Source organism: Semicossyphus pulcher, unplaced genomic scaffold (genome assembly GCF_022749685.1).
Source record: "Semicossyphus pulcher isolate SPU_LCO1_2020_fin unplaced genomic scaffold, fSemPul1.0.p SCAF_26, whole genome shotgun sequence".
Lineage (NCBI taxonomy): Eukaryota > Metazoa > Chordata > Actinopteri > Labriformes > Labridae > Semicossyphus > Semicossyphus pulcher.
In genome coordinates, this window is record NW_027211700.1 from 1,142,501 (window position 1) to 1,164,255 (window position 21,755).

Consider the following 21,755-nt stretch of genomic DNA (forward strand, 5'->3'; position numbering starts at 1 on the left):
TTTCACGTCTTCTTCAGCACAGCATGATGTTCATGTAGTCACTGATGCTCCCATTGAGAGTCACACAGAGCAGGAAGATCAGGAAGCTTCAGTGCACAGCTTGTGTTTGACGAGAGGCTACAACAGCAACCTGAAACATGTTTTCAGCTTTCTGACGTACTAAAACGAGTCTGACGCGTCGGCTGTTACATTTTTTAGTGAGAACATTATGTCTGCTTTTCAATAGCCACAATGACCGTCCCAATCATTATCACAGCCATTGTTCATTACAGATGGATCATGCTAACCAAGCTAGTGCTAGCATTAGTTTTGCTTGTCTAAATATAGTCACTTCTGGTTCTTAAAAAATAAGATGGCAAAGACTAAAAGGCGAAACTTAACTCTTTGAAACACCATCCAATGCTCCGCCCACTTCTTATATACAGTCTATGGGGAAACAGCTAGCTTAACTCTGTTCAAAGGGGGAAAAAAAATGGGATGTAAAAATATCTCCCAAAACAACAAACCAAATATTTTCATTTGCCAGATAATAATTGTAGTTTATGAAAATTGTCTTAATTTGCTTTCAGTGCTAACTGTCGTAGGCTGCATTTTTACTGAAGGTTTGCTGACGAACAAGCTACACATTGCTAGCTAGCATTAAATTCTCACAGCAAACTGTACCTTTCTTTGCTTGAGGTGCATCTTTACTGTTTATTTTAACTGTGAACAGAGCCAGGCTAGCTGTTTCCCTCTGCTTCCAGTGTTTAAGCTAAGCTAGGTTAAAAACATCCTGACTCCAGCTCTGTAGTTGACACACAGCCATCAATCTTTCAGTGAAAAATACAAATCTTTCCCAAAATGTTGAACCATTTCTTCACAAAGTAGTAAATTAAGATTTCACATATAATCAATAAACGTTTCCATAACCAAAGTTTCAATTTGTTTTTAAAGAATGAAAAGGTGAACACTGATTTCACAGAGCCATATTTAACACGCAGAATTAAACCATGATGTCTTCTTGGTTCATCAGTTTGTTGTTACAGCTTCAGTTTAAACACTTTTCCCACGTGCCGTTCTGTCCACGAAGCTGAAGGAAAATGCACCGAGGAAAGCTGTCGTTCATTTTGCCATCGCCTGTTTGGAGACTGCGTCTAAATTCAGACCACACCTGTCAACGGTCAAACTTACAGTATGTATTGTCCTATGATGATATGTATCCATGCAAGCTGGTGTGATGACAATGATAATAATTAACCTATTTTTGATTCATTGTACATAAAGTACGGATTAAGCTACTTCACAGACATCTTCAATAAAAGTTATTGTTCAGAAAAACATCAATACTTGGACAGTTTCTGAATCGTGGCTCTCCTTGTTTGCATCTGTTTGATTCTCAGACTGTTTGTATGACAGAAACTTCAGTGTATTGAGCTCATTTATATATATAAAGACAGAATTGATCTATTAAATGAATTAATTGTAGGCGATGAGAACAACAGAACGGCTTGACACTGCTTTTCTGGACTCTGAATCCTGAGACACACGTCTATAATAACAATAATGATTTATAATTTAAGGATACTTTAAGGATACATTTTACTTCACAGATTAGGTGAGTTTAAAACTTCACATTCCACACAGGTGCTGTCGAGTGTATTTAGACAGAGACAGATTTGCAGAACAGGTTTTAAGAGAAAAACCTGTTCATGCAAAATTCTAAATCAACCTAGATGACTGGGTTTTTGACCACCTTTCCATACATTTTGTCAAGTGTTAAGAGGCTGTCAGATCCTTGTCTATGCCACAGGACATGAAAATCCATCAAAGCCATCCCTCTTAGAAGGTCACAAACTTCCACCAAACTCACGATTCTGCCCTTTTCCTGTTTCAGAACCTGGAAAAGGGCAGAACAGACCATCATAATGGCTTGTTATTGTACTTCCAAATCTCCATGCACCCTCGTAATTGTAACTTGTAGACTGATACATACTCAAATTGTCTTCTTTAAATTAATCTTTTTGTCCTTTTATTGTGAGAGAGAGAGGACAGTGTCGGAAACAAGGGAAGATAGTGTGGAGGAGATGAACCCGGGGCCCAGCATCCAGGACCGAAGCCTCTGTATAGGATACGTGATGTACCCGCCGGGCTAACCCGGCGCCCTTGTCATTTTGCTTTCTTATGTATCATGCCATTGAGCTGTTGTCAGCTTATCCAAACACAATGAATCTTGATGATCTTTAGACAACAACAGAGGATTTTCTGCACCGATTGCTAAGTTTTATTTACAACTGTCTCCTTGTGATGGATCAGTGAGGAAGAATATTAATACCAGGTGTAAACAGGACCTTATATTTTACAAGAAAATGTGAACTTAAACCAAACATGCAAGCTCACTTTCTGAAGAATATTGGGGACAACATTTCATACTGGGATAAAGTACACAAAAACTAAATCCGGTAAACATGATTTAAACACAGTCAGTCTGTTTACCGTCAGGTTTGTCCAACTTTCTCGACATCACAGACTCCAAAAACAGACGAAGAGAAAGAACTTCCGTAAGCAGAAACCTCCTGTGGCATTAATTAAAGCAATCCATCATTTAAACTGGAAAAACTTCATACTACAAGTTGAATGTGATCTCTTTCTTTCATTGCATGGAGCGTCCTCCGTGCCTGCAGAAAAGAAATCAGTAACAGTGTGCATTAATGAACGGGGGAAATAGTCCCATTAAAAGCGATAATTAGCTGTGTAATGAAGTCATGACATGAAGAGAGTGCGATGCATCTGCTGTTCATGATGAATTGTGTTCATTGTTAGGGCAGCAGCGTGTCTCTCAGCAGGCTTTTAAAGCAGTGGAAGCCTGAGAATAAACCTGCAGCAGAACACAGCTTCTGTCCTTCTGACTGAGGCTTTTAACTCTAATTATCCTTGAAATCTGAGTGATGATGTGCAGGTAAACGACCTTAATGCTTTCCACAGAAGACTGAGAAGATGGCTTCACCAACATAGCCTGCCTCCAGAGCTCTCAGTTAATGCCAACATCGCTGATTCTTTCAATTCAGGAAGGTAATGTAGAAAAACGTCACCACAAAAATGGCAATAAGCATGGATGAGATTCAGCCAACCATTTTTGAGTATGAAGTAATGCTGCTAATGATAATCAATCACTTGACTTTGTGGGACTCCTGACAGTTAAAGGTATAATAAGGAGGATTTGTTTTTCTGCATTCTGTCAACACATTCAAACTAGGCCCCTCCTCCTGGGCTCTCTGTCACTCTCTCGTGCGAGAACACATCCACCCTGCTGAGCTAACACCGACAGCATCACGGTTACTGTTGCACTAGCATGCTAACCGCCGGCAGCAGGTTATTATAGGGTGAGGCTAATCTGTGCTAGCAAGCAACAAACCCACCCAGAGCAGTATTTATTTTCAGTGCTGCCCAACTCTAGGACCAACAACCAGCATTAATTAGTGTCTATATGCACAAATGCTTCTTAATCAGGTTAATAAATAATAATAAATTAATAAAGTGTCGTAAATTCCAAATAAATATTAATTGTCACACACCTTTAGGGCACTGTAAATCTGAGTGGTAAATCTAACTGTACCCCACATCCCACTAGAAGGTTCATTGTGAGGATAATACCACCTTTAATTTTGGACTAAAATCAATTACTAAATATTCAACTGTGTCTATTTTATGTTTATATGTAACATATTATGTGAGCAATCTCTCAGGGTGATCATATTCTCAGTTTAATTACCAACACACCACAGATCGCTGCCGCCCTCTGCTGGTGAGGGCTGCAAATTACCCATCATGCACCAGGCAAGCGTTTGACTTCATCATCCAAAACGTGCCTTTAAATTTAGACTTTCCCATCAGTGTCTAGGATTACCTGGAACATTTCTTCTATCGCAGGATCTTGTCTTCTTTATTATCTTGTTTATTATGATATTTATAGTGTTTCAATTCGTCTCATTTCTGCAAGGTCTTTTGCAAAGTCAAGTCACTTTATGTTGGCCTATTTTGCTTTCTTTTATTTTTAAAGATAATTGATGAAAGTTAATGGGTTTTTTTAATCGTTGAAACTGTCCGTGACCAGTGTTGCAAGTGTTCCCAGCGTTGCAACAATATGTCATACCTAAATGGTCTGGGTAATTGGCAGACAGGTTTAAGTTCAATATAAACTAATTTGGTTGGTCTAGTCCATAGTCTCTGAGAAACTAAAAAATTGCAAATAGTGTTGAAACCGTCCCCGGTCTCCCCTACAACTGTGGCATAAGTACCCATGCAACAGCAACACTGACAATGGCAATATTAGAATAGTAACACTAAGGTAAAAGTACTCTGAGAACGGTGTTGGCAACTCAATTCTAGAAGCAGTAGTAACTTGCATTAGATGCTTAGTAGCCTAATATAAGCAACGGACTTTGAAAAACAGGTATCTGTAACGTTCGTTAACAACCCCTATTAATACAAACAGCAAATGTCTGCTACCACAGTGCCATTGACACAATCGCTGATTCCCTTTAAACTGAATACAATGTATTCTCTAATACAACCGAGGAGGGTGGTATTGAGCCCTGTTTGGACCTTTGTTTTTTTAATATTAAACATACCGAATTCTCCACCACATATTATACAATCCAAAACATATCTTCAGGCTGTTTTGGTGTGTTTTTGGAGAATCCGAGGAAATGGTGAATGCAAAATTCACTGTTTATTGAATGGAGTCCTGAGAGCAAAGGCAACTACTGCTAATAAAGAAGCTAACCGACACGTTCCCTCACCTTCTGGAGAATATGTGGTAGATTTGTGGTGTCTGCATGCACACCTTGGATGTTGAATAATAACTTCTGAAAGGGAGTTCCCCTGGTGCTGCAGAGATGAGTGTGTGACCGTTAACTCAAGTATGACAATTACATTTAGTAACGCTCGTTAGCATTAGCTGTTAATACAAACAACAGTAACTATAACGCCCAGTCGCATCAGTATGGTGTCATTAGTACGGTCTAAAAGCAAAAGTAGACAGTGACAGGCAAAGTGATATATATTAGAGTTATTCCAGTACAAATGTGGTAGCCGGACACAAAGTATACAACGTATTCGCTCCTTTTTAACAATCTATCGTCTTTATCATCTATATCCGTTCCATTGCGCATGCGCCCCAGTCGGTTCGCGGTTGCGCCAACTGGTAGAGGATGTTGCTAGCAGCCAGGGTAGATGCACAGCCTTTTTCACAACAATAACATCAACCAAATTTGCATCTCCACATACCTGATTTGAGGATTATTCTTTCGGAACGCTACCGGAAACCGTGCATTGGACCGAACCACGCCGGATTTCTTTCTGTATTTGTTGTCTTCATCTTGTGTTGACAATGGGAGCGGAGGGGTTTGCAGATTTACAGGGCTGCTTTCTGCAGGAGCAGAAACAAGAATCATGGCTGGCCAGCTAGGCCGCAGGAGGATTTTGTAGCTAGCAGCGGAGGTCTGTTGATAGAGAAAGCTGTATGTAGGCTTGGCGCCAGCTTTTTAAAATTGGTGCTAAGAAACTAAAGGTATAATTAAACGATTTGAGTGGAGTTTTGTTGTTTTTTGAGGCCCGCGACACAAGCTAGTGAGCCCGCTAGCTTCACAACCTTGACTGGCTGACGTCTTCTTTCGTAGATAGCTCTGTTAGCCGGCTAACGAGAGCTAGCATCATTTTGCCAGCCATCCGCTGGCCAAAAACATTTGGGAAAAGACATTTATTGCGGGATTTGCTCTCATCTTTGTGTGCCTGTTGGGCATTTGTATCGCCGTCTCTTTTTGCACCGTCTGCTGCTGGATGAATGTGGGACAAAATGGAGACCCCGACGATTGTGTACGATCTGGATACCTCTGGGGGCTTAATGGAGGTGAGGCTGCTCTGTTCACAGGCCTTATTGAATTGAAATACCTCTTTTTTTCTAAGGCTTTTATGTCTTTTATGTTACATTTATTGCCTTTATCATCAGACTTGCACTTCCCTGCTAGCCAACTCATTAGTTTGGGCTAATAATGGAGGCTAGTGATGGGAATTCCGGTTCTTTTCAATGATCGGATCATTTGGGTCAGCTCAGCAAGAAGAGTCGGCTCTTTCGGCTCCCAAACGGCTCTTCATTTAGAACCACATATGGCTTTTACAATTCAGTCAAATTTAGCAACGTGTTGGCCTTTGCATAGTATGTGCAAATATCATCTCAGATATATAGTTTAGTAATACCAAGCATTATAATTTCAAGAATACCATAGGGTTACAATGCATTTGGTGGAAAACCCTTAAATCAAAATATCAAACGTTACATATCTGTATTGGCTGTTTATTATTTTTTATCAATTGCAAGATTCTTAAACTGTAATAAATGAGACTATCTGGTCATTTAGATTATTACAAAGTGGGATATGACAAGAATAACTATCCCAGTTCTCTATGTAAAAGTATACATTGCAAGCTGGAGGCCACAAGTGAAAGCTACCAGAACTACGAACAATCAGACAGGTCATCTGTGATCTCATACTAAACATCTGAACAACTTTCACAGCAAATCCAAACACTGCTCGCGCCCCCGAAGTCCGAGGATGTGGAGAAGAGGAGTCGGAAGTTGGTGAGGGACGTCCGGAGGAGCGGCAGGGCCACCAACCATGACACCTGCGACAGCTGCCGGGAGGGGGGAGACCTGCTCTGCTGTGACCACTGTCCTGCAGCCTTCCACCTCCAGTGCTGGTAAGTTACAGTTATTTAGACAAAAGAGGCAGAGGGACCCGTTCTGCACGGATCAGTGCATGCCAAGTGGCAAACATTCAAATGGACTGCAAGTTTGAGTCTCCCAAATCTGCATGCAAGTTAGATGCCGAATGCAAATTTCTGCAAGGGTCATTTTCCTGATGAAGTTTGGCTGCTTTTGGTTGCTTCAATCCAGCATGCTGATTAAATTCTGCCCCTCTTTAGTATTACACCAGGCGGATGGAAAAAAAAGATTGTTTACCAGTCTTTTTTGTTCAGCACGTAGCTGCTACTAAGCACCCCTGTTATTCCTGTTATTCTCTGGTACAGCTGAAGAAAGGAGGGTGGCATTGAGCCTCGTGTGGCATATAAGTTGGCAAAGTAAATAAGCTGAATTCACCAGCCCACATTACGAAATCAAAAACATACATTCAATTCATTTCCAGTGTGTTTTATGTAATCCCTAAGACGAGTCATTGCTAAATTCGAGGTTTATTTTATTAACTGATATGTTTTCTCACCCTCTGCAAACATGTGCTGTCAGATTTGTGGTGTCTGCACGCACAGCATAGATGCTGAATGCTTACTTTTGCAAGGTTTTTCATTTCCTTCATTATTATTATTCTTTGGTGGAGCTGCAAAGATGAATGTTTAACATTTCACTTAAGTATATGTATTAAATTACTCCACGGGAGTTTTGTACGAGCCCTCTTTAAGGGGAATTGCTCCATTGCTCTGCAGGTATTTGCTACCGCTTTTCACACTGTACTGTCTCATACAAATTAACTAAGGAGGGCGGTAGTGAGCTTTGTGTGGCACTTTAGTTTGTTAAATACATATGCCGAATGTCCAAGCACTGTTTAATCAAAAACATATCTTAAAGTCATTCGCACTGTGGTTTTGGAGAAGATAAAGGCGAGAGAAGGCTAAATTTTAGGTTTGTTGAATGGGGTTCTGCAAGCAAGGACAACAACTGCTATAAAAGTAGCTAACCGTTATGTTTCCTCTCTCTCTCGACAATATATGCTGTTAGATATGTGATGCTTCGTTAAATATGGTTCATCGTATGGTTATAGAGCATACTTTCACTCGTTATTGTCATTGTTAAGGCCTGTAAATACGACGTATATTGGTTGTGTCCGTGCAGCCTCTCTGTGAGAATGGCTGAATGAGCCTGTAGTCGGTCCTCCCCTCCTGCCGCGGCTGCAGCCAGCGGAGCCGCTCGCTGCTGCTAAAAATGGAGTCGAGTCTGCCTCTGTTTACAATATGGCGACCTCACTGCTCTCTTTTCTATTCCACCGCCATCTTACCAAGCTTTAAATTCCAGCTTTGACGAAAAAAGCCTGCATAAATGTTTCGTCTTTAGCATAGATGGAGTCGCGGTGTGATAGTGTTAGTTGTGAATGTTTTAAAGGTGTTTCTATCGGTGCTTTTTTCCCCGGCGCCGCTTTGCATTGCTCTCCGTTGAAGGTTCGCATGCATGATTATTTTAACTTCGGCATTTGGAACAGTTGATTTCAGACTGTTTCTGGGAAACGACCGCACAGAAACGTTTTTATCCATATATGGTCACGCTTGTGAACGGCCTCATCTTCACGATATATCATAAAGGGAAGATGAGCTGCATTAACGTGTAATAATATACATCTTTCCTTGTGGGTGGGGGACTTTGCTGCAGACTAGTCCTGCCTGTTATAAATCAAATATGACACCTCCCTCCTTGATACATTTACCTGTCAGTCAGTCTGCACATTTTGCAGTGACAGCTTTTTTCTCATCCTTTGTGATGTGAACATCGTTTGCTCTGTCTGTGAATGTTTCCAGTCATCCAGGTCGTGGTTGTTCACAGTTTAATCCAAAAGGCAACTTCAACCAACTCCAGTTAACTTATGAATCAAACTTTGAATCTACTGATTTAAATAATGGTTGAATGTTTTCTCTGCACTGTAAAATATACAGTTATTTCTGTTATTAATTTAGAATGTTTTGGATTCTTTTCAATGCTCCAGCTGTTGCTTAGTTTGCACATCATTGTCAGGCAATTTTCTTGACTGTTAAGCAGCAAATAGGCCACTAGATGGAGGCAGAAGGGGGCAAATTTACTGTGTAACTTGCTTGTTAATGTTTAAAATGTTTTATGTACAATTTTATGAATCATTTAATCACTATGTGGTGTCAGCAACATTGTGATGTTGGATTATTAGCTGGAATTGAACTTGTAAAGCTTTAAGTCATGACTGCATACACAGATGTTAAATGATGTTTATTAATTTGCCCGCATCGTTTGGCAGCAACCCGCCTCTGAGTGAAGAAATGCTTCCCCCGGGAGAATGGATGTGTCATCGCTGTAACGTTAGGAAAAAGGTGAGCAGCAGGGTTTCTCTTCTACTCACTCAATCCTTCACCAATGTTGGACACAAGTATTTAAATGCTGATTCATTAAGTCTGTCTCTTTCTTTGTGTTCAGAAGCGAGAGCAGAAGTCGGAGCAGACAAACGGTCTACCAGAGAGGTCCTCGTCTAAGCGGTCTGCGTCCCCAGCTGTGGAGCTGGAGCTCAACGCAGGCCCGCTGCGGCTCGACGGCCTGCCTCCAGGTGCTGGAGCAGCAGGACCTGGTCTACGAGTGGCCCAGGTGCGCCTCTTGGACCGCAGGACCAGCAGCAGGCCGAGCAGCCGACCTGGGACTCCAAACTCCAACACGTCATCCACTCCCACCCCCTCAGAGGAGCAGAACGACGGGGAGGAGGAGGCGGCAGAGGCTGAGGAGGACATTCAGGGCGCAGAGCTGGAAGGTGCTACGCTATCGGCTCCGACGCCGCGCCTCCTCAAGAGACCGTTTCAACTGCTGATAGCAGCCGCCATGGAGAGAAACCCCACACAGTTCCAACTGCCCAGCGAGCTCACCTGCACCACCGCACTGCCAGGTCAGTCTGTATAATGTACAACACTATGTAAACACATGATGAGGCAAATGTGGAGATGAGCGATGAAGAAGATCTGCAGCTTTGTTACAAAATGTGTCCTCGGGTGAATTTAGTGCTTCAGGTTTTGACTCCGGTCAGTTTGATGATGTCTTCGATTGTTTCTCACACGTTCCTCTCGTCCTGTTTGGATTTGTAGGCAGCAGTAAACGGAGGAGAAAAGAGGAGCTGCTGGGAAAGCCGTTCAGGAGGCCTCAGCACGAACTGGATTCTAATGGTCTGGTCCCTCTACCGGTTAAAGTCTGCTATTCATGCAACAGGTGAGTACAACCTGGTTACCTTACATCACAAGGATGCAGAAATGTCTCGTATATTAAAGCGGGTTCTTTGTTTTTCCTCCCACAGGAGTTGCAGGCTGGCCCCACTGATCCAGTGTGACTATTGTCCCCTTCTGTTCCACATGGACTGTCTGGACCCTCCGCTCACAGCTCTACCTGCCGGCAAATGGATGTGTCCGAACCATGTCGAGCACTTAGCGGTACGAGGAAGGATCTTGGTCTTTTAGTTTGTCGTACCCAGGACAGTGGGACAGAATGATCATCTGTAATGTTTGTGTGTTCCAGCTGAATCAGAGGACTCTGAGCCTGTCCAGCCGCTGTCAGCTCTTTGACCAGTTCCAGGACCGGATGTCGCAGCACGCCGTCAAGCTGGACTTCCTGCGCAGAGTCCACCGGCAGAATGCACCCAACCGACGCACTAGCCACCAGCACAGCAAGAAGAGCATAAAGGTCTGCTGGCTGGCTCAGTGTTGTTCTTATTTTATCTTTTAAAATATAAAGTTGTTCCTTCAATCTAAAATCTGTGTTTGGACTCAGGTGCCAGATTCCATCAAGTCCCAGTACCAGAATCCTCCCCCCATGCTGCTTCCTGCACGCGTGCGCCAGCTGGAGCTGGTTTGTAGCGGCGTTCCCGACTGTCACTCCTCTAAACACCTGACCACCGACGCTGAGCAGAAGGAGGTGAGCAGAGAGTAAAATAATGTGACACAGTTTGTCTAGAATTTTATCTTAAACACAGTCTAATAATATTTTATATATTTACATATTGTGGGTCTAAATGACGAACAGGTACAGAAAGTTTTGGAATTGCTCGAGGCTGCTTGCGTCATCCCTCGGGGTGATCAAAGTGCGTCCACTAAAAGTTCTAGTTCATCCACTGACTGATTTGATGGCTATTTATTCTTTGAAAGATAAGACGGGGTTCTATGAAGTATTGATTATTACTTCTTTTGTTGCTAAACAAACTTGTTCTGTGTTGATCAGTGGCTTCAGGATGTCATCGCCCTCCAGTGCAGCATCATGCGACACCTGTCAATCAAGCAGAAGGCGTCGTCCACCCTGCCATCGTTAACGTCGCCAGCAGAGTGGAGCTCTGAGCAGAAAGCCAGTAAGAAATCATGTGTAACATCAGAGGATGTGAAAACGAAAGCCTCTATAGGCAGGACTTCCTCCCCAGAGCCCTGCTCTAAACCCTGCAGTACACCCGCTGACGCCCTGTCGGAGCTGGGTGTTTGTAAATGCAGCATGACGCCGTGTCAGAACTGTAGGAAACCCAACGGACCTCTGGCAGAGGAGCACCGGCCTCCCAAAGCTAACGGACCTGTAGACTGTAGCCACTCCTCAGAGCCCTGCAGGCAGGTGGAGCTGCAGCACAGACTGAAACCCGTTACCACACCCTCAGACTCAGCTCCTGCCTCCGGGCTGCTCAACCACATAGGAGCGGAAACGGTTAAAAAAGAGCCAGAGAGCACTACAGAGACCTGCGCTCAGAAAATCTGCCCCACTGCCCCCACGATATGGCCCCACGGAGGCCAGCAGAACCACAGGAGCCAGACGGAGCTGCAGGAGGAGAGCAGCGAGGAAAAACCCTCCATCACCAGCAGTGCCCGCTCAGCATCGCCACCTAAAGGAAACCAGGAGCATGGCCCGACCAAGCTGGGGGCGCCGTCACCAATTACAGGTATGTGAACTCGTTAAGCTCTGAAACGAGTGACTTATTAATTAGATTTTTATTTAATGAAAAATAAAATGCTGAAAAGTACACGATACTTCCTTCCCTCTAGCTCTGTTGGTTGTAAGGTTATCATCTCGTCACTGTTGCTCGAGCATGCCGATGATGGTTGATGAATAATCGAACAATCAAAAATAACATTTATAATAGCGTAAAGCTTTGTTCTTTTTGCAACAGAAAGCGAAGGCTTCGGCCTTTCACACCATCACGCTGTTTGTTCGCCTATGACATCATCATGTTACATCACACGTGGTGTGCGTGCGGCAGGTGGTGTCATCGATCAGGCTAAAGGAGGTTGTGGTTTATATAAGCCTGTTAAAATAGTTCATAAATTAAAACTATAATAGCTGCAGAGTGACTTACAAACTTTGCATAACCTTGAGGTTGTGCAGATTTAAGAAGTATGAAACATTTCCTAGAAATCATCATAAGCAAAACTATCAATGCATGCATGTATTTCTATTGTAGGCAAAAGTATCAAAAAGCCTTCAACATGTAAAAACAAAAGTGCTTTTTGTGTTTATTTAGTAAAATCGAAACATCATTTTTTATTTGTGGCACAATTTCAATTATTTTTTGTTTATTTACAGACATAACCTTTTAACTTAGGTTGTGCAGATTCTCTGATATGAAGCATACAAAGGTGCAAGAGAAACTACAGCAAAGTGTGCATAAAAACAATAGTGTATGCACTTGCAGACTACATCTAAATCAGAGTTCAACTGCTCCACACTGTCACTGAGCAGATCAGAGCCCAGCAGCTCCCTCTAGTGCTCACTGGAAACTATTCACCGTGTGAAATAACAAATCAGTGAAGAGACAAAAAGAGACGCTGAATGGGCTGCAGTTTAAACGTTTGAGTGTGTGTTTGCACCAAAACACACTTTTAAATGTTCAGTTTAAAATGTGAAGTTGCATAAAATAATTATTTTCCACACCAGTGACATGCCCACTTTCAGTCCTCCCGATCAGTCTCAGTTCTTTGCTCACATATTTTCCCTGCATGTTTCTCAGCAGACATAAAGGCCGGTCCTGGTTCTGGTCCTGTCCCTGGTCTGATGGACTCACTGCTGCCCAGCACTCTCTCCTCCATCGCTAACCTGTCCAGCTGCATGAAGGATGCAAAGGACGAGGATGGAGGTACGTGTGATCTTGTGGTTGTAGGATTGTAGTATCTGTGACGTTAGCGGTATAATAACCTCCTAATGGTCTCGTGTGTGTTTCTGTGTGCAGGGATCCAGCTGGACAAACTGGACGCAGAGATGATCAAGCTCCTGGCCTGGCAGAGGATCCAGCAGCTCTTTCCCCCCAAAGTTTCCCCCATCACTCCTCCTCTTCTTCCTCCTCCTCCTCCTCCTCCTCCAGCCCCCAGTGCTGCCATGAAACCCCCGTCACCCCGCCCTGACAGTAAGGAGACACAGCTGTTCAGTGTGTTGTTGAACTCTCATGTCCTGTTGATTCTATACGATATGTTGTAACACCCGCCCCTCCTCCCAGCAGGTCAGAAGAAGGTGCAGGCCCGAGCTGTCTTCTACCCTCTGACAGGAAAAGGAGGAGCAGTCAGCATGTGTTACAGGACGTTATACATAGGATCTGGTAAGATGAGCTTCTGCAGAATAAAAAGGTGTTAACGTTATCAGTGATGCGTTTGTAACCTGCTGGTGCTGCTATGATTAGGAGAGGAGATAACCAGAGCTTCACATACTGTCTTATGCTCCATTTATAGAAAGCAGTGCAGTACTTGCTGAGTTTTGTGCTCTTCCTGACTTATTCTTCATTTAGTGTCTATTTTCAAATCGTAGTTTTAAGACTATTATGTTGAGGTGAAGTTATTTTAGAGCTACTTATTAGAGAATTCAGCGAAGCACAAATAAGTAAACACATCAGTACTCTGATGATGTCATAGGACTGTGATTGGATGATTGCAATGTTGATCCAGGAAGCATCCTGTTCCTCATCTCTTCTTTAATGTGTGTTGTGAAGGTGCTGACATGGACGTGTGCCTTACAAACTACGGTCACTGCAACTACATATCGGGGAAACACGCCTGCATTTTCTACGATGAGGTATGCACTAAAATGTAGAAAGGTGTTACTGTGGCTTTATTCTCCAGCTCATTGGAGAACTGTGCTTGTTGTTCCTGAAGTAAATAGTTTGCATGTGTTTCCTCAGAACACGAAGCATTACGAGCTGCTGAACTACAGCGAGCACGGCACCACCGTGGACAACGTCCTTTACTCGTGTGACTTCTCTGAGAAAGCTTCTCCGTCTCCACCCAGCGGCCTGGTGGCCAAAGTGCAAGGCATCATCCGTGAGTTCACCTTGTTCTCACATGTTTACCGTGCTCGTAGGATGTGCTCGTAGGATGTGCTCAGAGGCTCCAGAGGCTCTTGTTTCAAGGCCAGGATGATGCTGGTGCAAGAAAGAAAAACTGCTCACCATAGAATCATCATACAGTCAATAATCAATGGACACCGTTCCTCTTGTTTTATTGGGTTTATTTTCTCTGTAGAAAAACCATCAGTAATAAAGGCCTTAAAATAATGACTTAACTTTGGTGTAAACCCTTTGCTGTTGTATTTTGCGTCTCTCAGCATCTCTTCGTGTTCCCTCCCTGCAGGTCGCAGTAAGAAGCGAGAGGATGACGAGGGTCCCAGCTCTGTGGTGGGTTTGCTGCCTGCTGGCGGCGTGATGAGCAGTCAGCCTCAGGGCGGCTCGGAGCCGTCGTGTAGCTGCAAGGCGAGCAGCTCCAGCCTGATCGGGGGCAGCGGGGCGGGCTGGGAGGGCACTGCCCTGCTCCACCACGGCAGCTACATCAAACTGGGCTGCCTCCAGTTCGTCTTCAGCATCACCGAGTTCGCCAGTAAGCAGCCCAAAGAGGAGCAGACCGCCACGCCGGCCGCCAGTTGCACTAGCAACACGAATACCAACACCACCAGCAGCAGCAGCAGCAGCAGCAGCAGCACTACCAGCACCGCCCCCACCTCCACACCTACACCTCCTCCTCCACCCAGTACTGCCACAGTGAGCGGCCCCTCCAGCCAGGAGGAGCCCCACACGGAGACTGCCCCCTCCCACCAAGTGCCCGTTCTGCACGCCAACTCTGTTCCATAACCCGCACAGGAAGTCCCGCCCTCCCTCCGTTTGTTTTGCACCTTCCGAGTCACAATGAAGGGAAAGCTGCACAGCTGGTTGGTCAACAGGGAAAAGTTAATTTTTTATTTTAATGGTTTATATCTTTGCATGAACTTGAAGTATTATTGACAATCTCTTCTGTTTTTGAACGACTGACGGTAACCTTCTGTTCACTTCAGAGCGAGCGCACATTATTTACCTGCGCTCACCTTTTCTTTGCCAGTATATTGGTTATGTATGGTGTAACTTTATTTTGTCAGTCAGCCCATTTAGCACAAACCTTTTATTTTGTAGTAATGGATTCCATACATTCTTATTTCTTTTGCTGCTTTTGCACCACAGGTAGCTATATATGTATGAAAACATACATGCTTATACACTATGATATGTATATATAATGTAAATATATATAATTCAGTGCCTCTCAATTGGAGAAACATTGGATTTCATGTAGATTTACCATTTTTTGGTTTTTAACTGTACAGTTCATGGAATTTGTGATACCGTGTAGAGTACCAGAAGTTTTGTGATAAACAGGTTCTTAGTCTGAACTTTCCGCTGTAGTCCATCTGTAAATACCGTCTAGTTTTAGCACTCATTTTAACATCCTGTGCTGCTCTGTATATAAGCACTCTTTGTCTGTACTGCTTGTCTGTTCAAACATGTAAATACAGAAAGATTTTCTAAGAACAAACTCAACAGATTTGTGTCCTCTGTTTTTTTTCAGGCTTTTGTGGGTCCAAAATAGACTTGAGTACAGAAAGTGTTTCAGAGAGGCCTCCTATTGGCTGATTCAGTGCCTGGGGGAGGGCATCGTTTGGACAGGTTAAACGTTATGCATCCTTTTATTTATTTAATTCCTCAATCTAGTCACCCTCAGTAGGATTATTAAGGCTATACATAACAGCAGACTAATAAATGTTTTTTTTTCTTCACAATTTCTGGTTGGAATCTGCTGTATTGACAAGAAATACGAAAATAAGATAATAGTGCAGTTACAAAATACTTCAGGTCGTTATAAACACTATCCTCGATCTTTGTAAAGTGAAAGCACAGTAAGAATACTCACATCCAGGTTGAGAAGAGTCATGACTTACTTACCGTCATGACTTTTCTGACATATGACTTGCCTTCCACCCACACTGATCATGGAGATTTGGGTTACCAGGGCTTGTTCCTGTTAGTGTGCTGTGTACCTGTTTTACCACTAGAGGGCAGAGTGTGAGCAAAGTTCAGCATGGCACCGAATAACAAGCTACAGCTGTATCTGACGCCATCTAGTGGTAGTACATTGTACTCTTTCAGTACTCCCTCATCGTCACAGGATTTATGAAGTTGTAAATCTTTAAATATATATTATATTATATTTTATTTATATTTTGTAAATCTACTATTATGATAAATTACTTTTCTGAATCAGATCATTGAAAACGAAAATGTTTAGCACATTATAATAATTTCTCGAAGGTTTTCACTGCAGTTTATGCATTAAATTAAAAGTATAGTGAGCATTTGTCTACATCTGCAGGTGTAGTAATCCCGGTGTGCAGCTGCAGGTAGCGCTGTCCTCCTGTTGCATGGCTCCGGGCGGGATGCCAATAGTATGAGTGGACCAAACATGAGAGCTGTCCGCGTTCCGCTCCGTCCAGGCTGCTGCAGCCTGATAACAGTGAGCCGCCCTCACAGGAAACGGGTGTGTTTGTGTGTCTGAGTCACGGAGTGTGTTGGTCCTCTGTGACAGTGTGTTGTGTGACGCTCAGGACTCAACATGTCTCTGCTGCTCGTGCTCGGAGTTGTGGTCGTAGCTGCCTACATTTTCCGTCATATCGTGGTGAAGGGGAAGAGCTGCACGAGCAAGGTGAAGCTGCACGGGAAGACTGTGATAATCACAGGTGAGTGAAGCTGCTGCCACGTGCACTGATTTCTTTTTCTGCAGACTTTATATTCACTGGATGTTTGCTCTGAGTGCACAAGATTACATAACAGAGAGCAGCTTCATTCGCAGTCTCAACAGGTCCCACTTTGTCGTCATACCGTCGCTACAACTCTCTGATCATGCGTCATAAATAAACAACGCATACATATTTATACCTGTACTTAATGTTTCAAATACACATCCATAGCATTGTGTATATGTTTGCATTCCAGATAGATCTATTTGCATTATTTCTACTTAAATGTTGATAACTATTATTATAACGAGAAGAGTCTCTCAGAGAAGCGCAGACCTCCTGCAGAAAATCTGCCAGCACAGCCACTGTGGCGGGATATATTTGTGTCACTAGAAGACTTCTGTCCAAATATGTTCGTGCTTGTTTGAAGCGTCTCGACTCAGCTGTGTGTTTATTATGTACTTCTGAACACTTTATCATTTATATATGCACAAATATCAAAGGCCTGCACTGAAATAAGATCATGAACATGGCAGCTTGTTATCATAAACAGTTAGAGCAGGAAATTGTGTGTGCACAAGGAGGAAATTCTTCCTTAATTGTGAGTTGGATCTGATTCCTTCCACCAAGTTTCATGAAAATCCGCGCGGGGCTTTTTCATTACTGCTGCTGAAAGACAAACAAACTGTCGTGGTGGTATCAACATGTGTAGAGGATTATGCAGCCTCAAAGTACAATAACTGGAGTTGCAAATGAAACATGTATCACCTGTGTCTCTTTCTGTCCTGCAGGCAGCAACACAGGCATTGGGAAGGAGACAGCCATAGATCTGGCTAAAAGAGGAGCCCGAGTGATTCTGGCCTGTCGCAGTCGGCAGAGAGGAGAGGCTGCTCTGGAGGACGTCAAGAGGGTGAGGAGACATCAGGGTCTATTTCTTCTCTCAGGATGTAGTGCCTTTCTGACGCTCCTGTGTGTACCTAATGCCACGCAGACGCTTATAGATGCTTAATGAAGCTGCTGTGAGGATGTTTCTGTCTGTAAAAAGGTTCATTCTTGGTGTGTATTTTATCTAACAGCTCTCCTTCTCCTTCCTCCTGCAGGAGAGCGGCAGTAATCAGGTGGTGTTCATGCAGCTGGATCTCGGCAGTCAGAAGTCTGTTCGCAGCTTTGCTGAAACCTTCCTGAAGACTGAGTCCAGACTGGACCTCCTCATCAACAATGCAGGTGAGACTGTTTATTATCATTGTTTCATATTTATGTATTTACTTGGTCCTCACTTAGTGTAAAGGATATGACTGAATACGCCTGATTAAAACAATAGTTTTATTATTTAGCTGATTTGAGTTCTTGTTTGGACACACCAGGTGGAGTTATGTGTCTGTGACGGAAGAGAAAGGACAGGAGGGGTTCATGGTTTATCTGGGTGACAAAGTCTTCAGACGCCAGTTTCTTGTTGCTAAAGTGATAAAATAAAATAAACCTCAACAAACGTCAGATTTACCTGGAGTTGATTTAGTTTCAGCTAACTTCAGTTTACCTGCACAGCATAGAAAGCCTTGTTTTAAATGTTTGCATCACTGTCTGTGTGTGGGGCGACAGCTCAGCAGTTTAACAGCTTCGTTTCCCAAACTGACAGGACCACAACTCACGAGCAGTTTAGGTTATCAATCCTGAAACATCCACATAATCACTGTGAAAGTCTGAGAGTCTGACTGAAGGTTATCCAGCAGCTGTTTGTCTTATGTAGTTGGAGTAGACGTTGCTGTCTGAGCTGTGTGTTGCTCTGGATACACACGCCGGCCTTCAGCTCACCTGCAGAAGAGTTTGCTGTTTAAATGCTCTCTGATGTTTGTTCATTGTTTGCAGTGTTTCATGTCCCTCCAAAGGAAAAGCTCCTCAAATATTGGACTGAAACCAAGGCCACAGTTTAACCTTTAATCTGTCGCACTTTTTGTGCGTGCGTGAGTTTTACTTCAGAAAAACACACCTTTCACATGATATCAGCATTACTACAAGTATATTTCACATTTTATGCACATGAAACACAACAAAAATAGAAATGTCAATTTAAAATTGCAATATGTTTGATTTTCAACCATTTCACAACCTATCAGAGGCGTTATCTTTCATTATTTACAACTGAACATCCATAGATGCTACAAGAAGTCAGTTTAAAAAAGGGAAAATGAATTTATTATTATAATCCTTTATTCTATTAAATCAGATGAAGTCTGTACTTCTAGTTATCTTAGTTGCCACATTTAAAGATCTTAGGACTTACTTTCGTGTGTGCAAAAGCTTCTTAACGCGTTGAAATAAAGCGTAAATCTGAAGTGCTACTTTTACCGAGCTTGCAGGTGGAGCTGGCGTTCTGATGCCTCGATCGCTCTTTGTGGTTTAAATCTTTGTTGTGATGTTTCCTCGTCTGGAATCAGGATTAAAGTCTCTCCATGTTTCTGTGGCAGGTGTTTACATGCAGGGTCGGACAGAGGACGGCCTGGGGATGATGTTCGGGGTCAACCACATCGGCCACTTCCTGTTAACCAACCTGCTGCTGGACCGTCTGAAGGCGTGTGGGCCCAGCAGGGTGGTCAACGTGGCGTCCATGACTCATAACTGGGGGAACGTAGACTTCGACTGCCTGAACACTCACAAAGCTCTGGGAGTGGGATCCTCAGCCTTGGATGTTTTTTGGATTTACTCCAACAGCAAGCTGTGCAACGTCCTCTTCAACCACGAGCTGGCTAAGAGACTGAAGGGGACCAACGTGACCTGCTACAGCCTCCATCCAGGTCAGTGGTCACCGTGTGTTTAACTGTTCAATCCCAGAATCCTTCAGCTGTCATCGGACGCTGATTGAGGCTCTCGGGGAGACACCTGGTTAGCGATGAAGGATCTCCGAGCCAGGACTTCCTACTCATTGTATTTGGGCTGCTTACAGCTTCAGACACGAGACAGTAGTTGGAGTTATGAGGAGACATTCTGAAGCCATGTTGTTGTCAGCATGTAAATACAGTTATCTGAACATGGAGATTAAAAAAACCTAATTGTTGGCAGAAACGAGCCCATGGTTAGCCTTGCTGTGCGAGGTTGTGACTGACACGGCGGCCTCTCTTCTGACGTCACACTCTGATATAATCTCGGTGTTCCTGTAATTCGTCTCAATTTTGGGATCTGACCAATCATTCGTATTTTACATCTTCTCAATTGTTCAGTAACTGAAAAGACAGACAGACAGACAGAAGGTATTGAACATTCGGTAGCTATATTTCACATTAAATTCACATGTTTGATGACCCATTAGCTACGGTCAGGCAACAGCTTACGTTAGCATTCAGCCGTTCACTGCCTTATATTACAGCTCGGAGGTTAGCGTTGGATAGCATAACACGCTACAATAGCAAAGGAATTATTCCTAGCTAACGTAATGTTAGTATTTGTTTGAATGCTAAAATGAGCAACTGGCTAGCTAACTGGTGATCAGGTACGTTGTCTTAACTTGAAATACGTCCCTGCAGATTTTCAGTCGCTCATGATAGCAGTTATCACACTCCCTGTATTTGTACGAACTAAGAACACAAGGATGCACAATAATAACAGCATGTTAGCGTCCCATCTGGAGCGTGCCATCCCATGAAAATGGCCACCTTGTGAATATGGAGAATTGCTTGCACCTCCCGGGAGCACGCACAGCTCGAGCTCCTACCAGACAGTGTGATGATTTCTAATGCAGCCGTTTAAAATGTCTATAAAATCTGCTCTCTGTGTTTTTGTCAGTGATGAGTCTGTAACTTCCAAATGTAAGAGTCACTGTTGCTTTATTAGACTCAGCAGATGATGTGTTGTCTTCATGTGGTCGCTTTCTATCATGTTTCTGAGGGCAAACTTGTTTTTAGATGCAGACAAATTTTAAACTCATCAAATACATTCAAGTGTAAAGTTTAGCCTCGGCGTGATATTCTGAAGTCCAAAAGCTCCAATGGAACCATCTGATCACAGAGTTAGAGACATAAACGTGCAGTTCGGATGCATAAATCAGCAGATGGTTGAATGTTGGATGAATTAAATATGAGTGTTTAACAGTGTTCGACCTTCGAGCTGGATGCTTTATCTGGCAGAACATATTTTTGTACCTGCAGAAATGTGTAACAACCTTTATTTTACGGGAGATTAAAACAAAGATCTGGATTTGATTTGCACAGCTGCAGATCAGGAAACTAAAAGCTCTTCCTCTGGTGTTTTTTAGGAGCCATCAACTCTGACCTGGCGAGGAACACGAGCTCACTCTTTCAGCTCTCCCTGACGCCCCTGAATCTTTTCTTCTTCAAAAACACCGTCCAGGGAGCCCAGACCACGCTGCACTGCGCTCTGCAGGAGGGAATCGAACCTCTGAGCGGCCGTTACTTCTCCAACTGCACCGTGAGGGAATTGTACGCTAGAGCCAAGGACGACGCTGCGTCGAAGAAGCTGTGGGAGCTCAGTGAGAGGATGTGCGGTCTGGCTTAGGCAGCTTTAATCCATCTACATTATTGATACCTGATATTAATGATTGAAAGGTTTCCTTCAGACATGGTATGTAAAGCTGAGCTGGCAGGTGAGATTAGGCTCCTCTAATAAAACAGAAGAGCCAGCCGGACCATCACAGCTAACATGACTCATTTGTACAGCACAGATAAAATAACGAGCACATGTGTAACTTGTCTTAAGAGCTGCTGTAAACGTCAAACAATCCAGATAACAGATTTATTAACGCACTTTTTATCTGCAGCCAAAATCAATAAACAATCAATTTACTCTGCGTGCATGAGATTTCTTTACAGGGAAGGCTTCCTGCATGAGCGTGCACCTTTATAATATAACTACTTTATAATATTGTGATTGTTTGCCATGAAGGGTTTCTGGTTTCACTGGTTTAAAGTGGGCGGGGTTTGTTTGCACAAGGTGGAGGCAGGTATTTCACCGATCCATCCATCAAATTATAACAATGAGAGAACAAGAAGCT

General features: G+C 43.3%; 3 protein-coding genes across 5 annotated transcripts in view; all 3 read left to right on the plus strand.

Annotated features, from left to right (window-relative positions):
* sez6b (seizure related 6 homolog b) overlaps positions 1 to 1,418 on the plus strand; it is a 154,326-nt gene extending 152,908 nt beyond the window's left edge. Inside the window, 1 exon segment of the mRNA XM_069676462.1 lies at positions 1 to 1,418. This exon segment is cut by the window's left edge and continues 811 nt beyond it. The gene's annotated coding sequence lies outside the window, so the exon portion shown is untranslated.
* Positions 1,419 to 5,195: 3,777 nt separating this feature from the next.
* phf12b (PHD finger protein 12b) lies at positions 5,196 to 15,548 on the plus strand. Of its 3 annotated transcripts, none has more exons than XM_069676495.1 (15): positions 5,196 to 5,887; positions 6,554 to 6,735; positions 9,027 to 9,099; positions 9,203 to 9,659; positions 9,856 to 9,976; positions 10,062 to 10,194; positions 10,280 to 10,444; positions 10,532 to 10,675; positions 10,979 to 11,675; positions 12,741 to 12,866; positions 12,960 to 13,133; positions 13,224 to 13,322; positions 13,710 to 13,792; positions 13,899 to 14,037; positions 14,347 to 15,548. In XM_069676495.1, exons 1-15 carry the CDS (start codon positions 5,822 to 5,824, stop codon positions 14,838 to 14,840), a joined length of 3,153 nt encoding a protein of 1,050 aa, XP_069532596.1. In that variant the 5' UTR covers positions 5,196 to 5,821; the 3' UTR covers positions 14,841 to 15,548. The 3 variants fall into 3 exon arrangements, with proteins under 3 accessions (XP_069532596.1, XP_069532599.1, XP_069532598.1); XM_069676498.1 differs by having other exon boundaries at positions 13,227 to 13,322; XM_069676497.1 differs by having other exon boundaries at positions 12,744 to 12,866.
* A 1,036-nt stretch (positions 15,549 to 16,584) lies between these two features.
* Positions 16,585 to 21,547, plus strand: LOC138604565 (dehydrogenase/reductase SDR family member 13-like). The gene is made up of 5 exons (XM_069676499.1): positions 16,585 to 16,753; positions 17,545 to 17,663; positions 17,854 to 17,977; positions 19,219 to 19,545; positions 21,000 to 21,547. The coding sequence occupies exons 1-5, from the start codon at positions 16,630 to 16,632 to the stop codon at positions 21,257 to 21,259; spliced, it is 954 nt and encodes a 317-aa protein (XP_069532600.1). The 5' UTR covers positions 16,585 to 16,629; the 3' UTR covers positions 21,260 to 21,547.
* Positions 21,548 to 21,755: the final 208 nt, after the last annotated feature.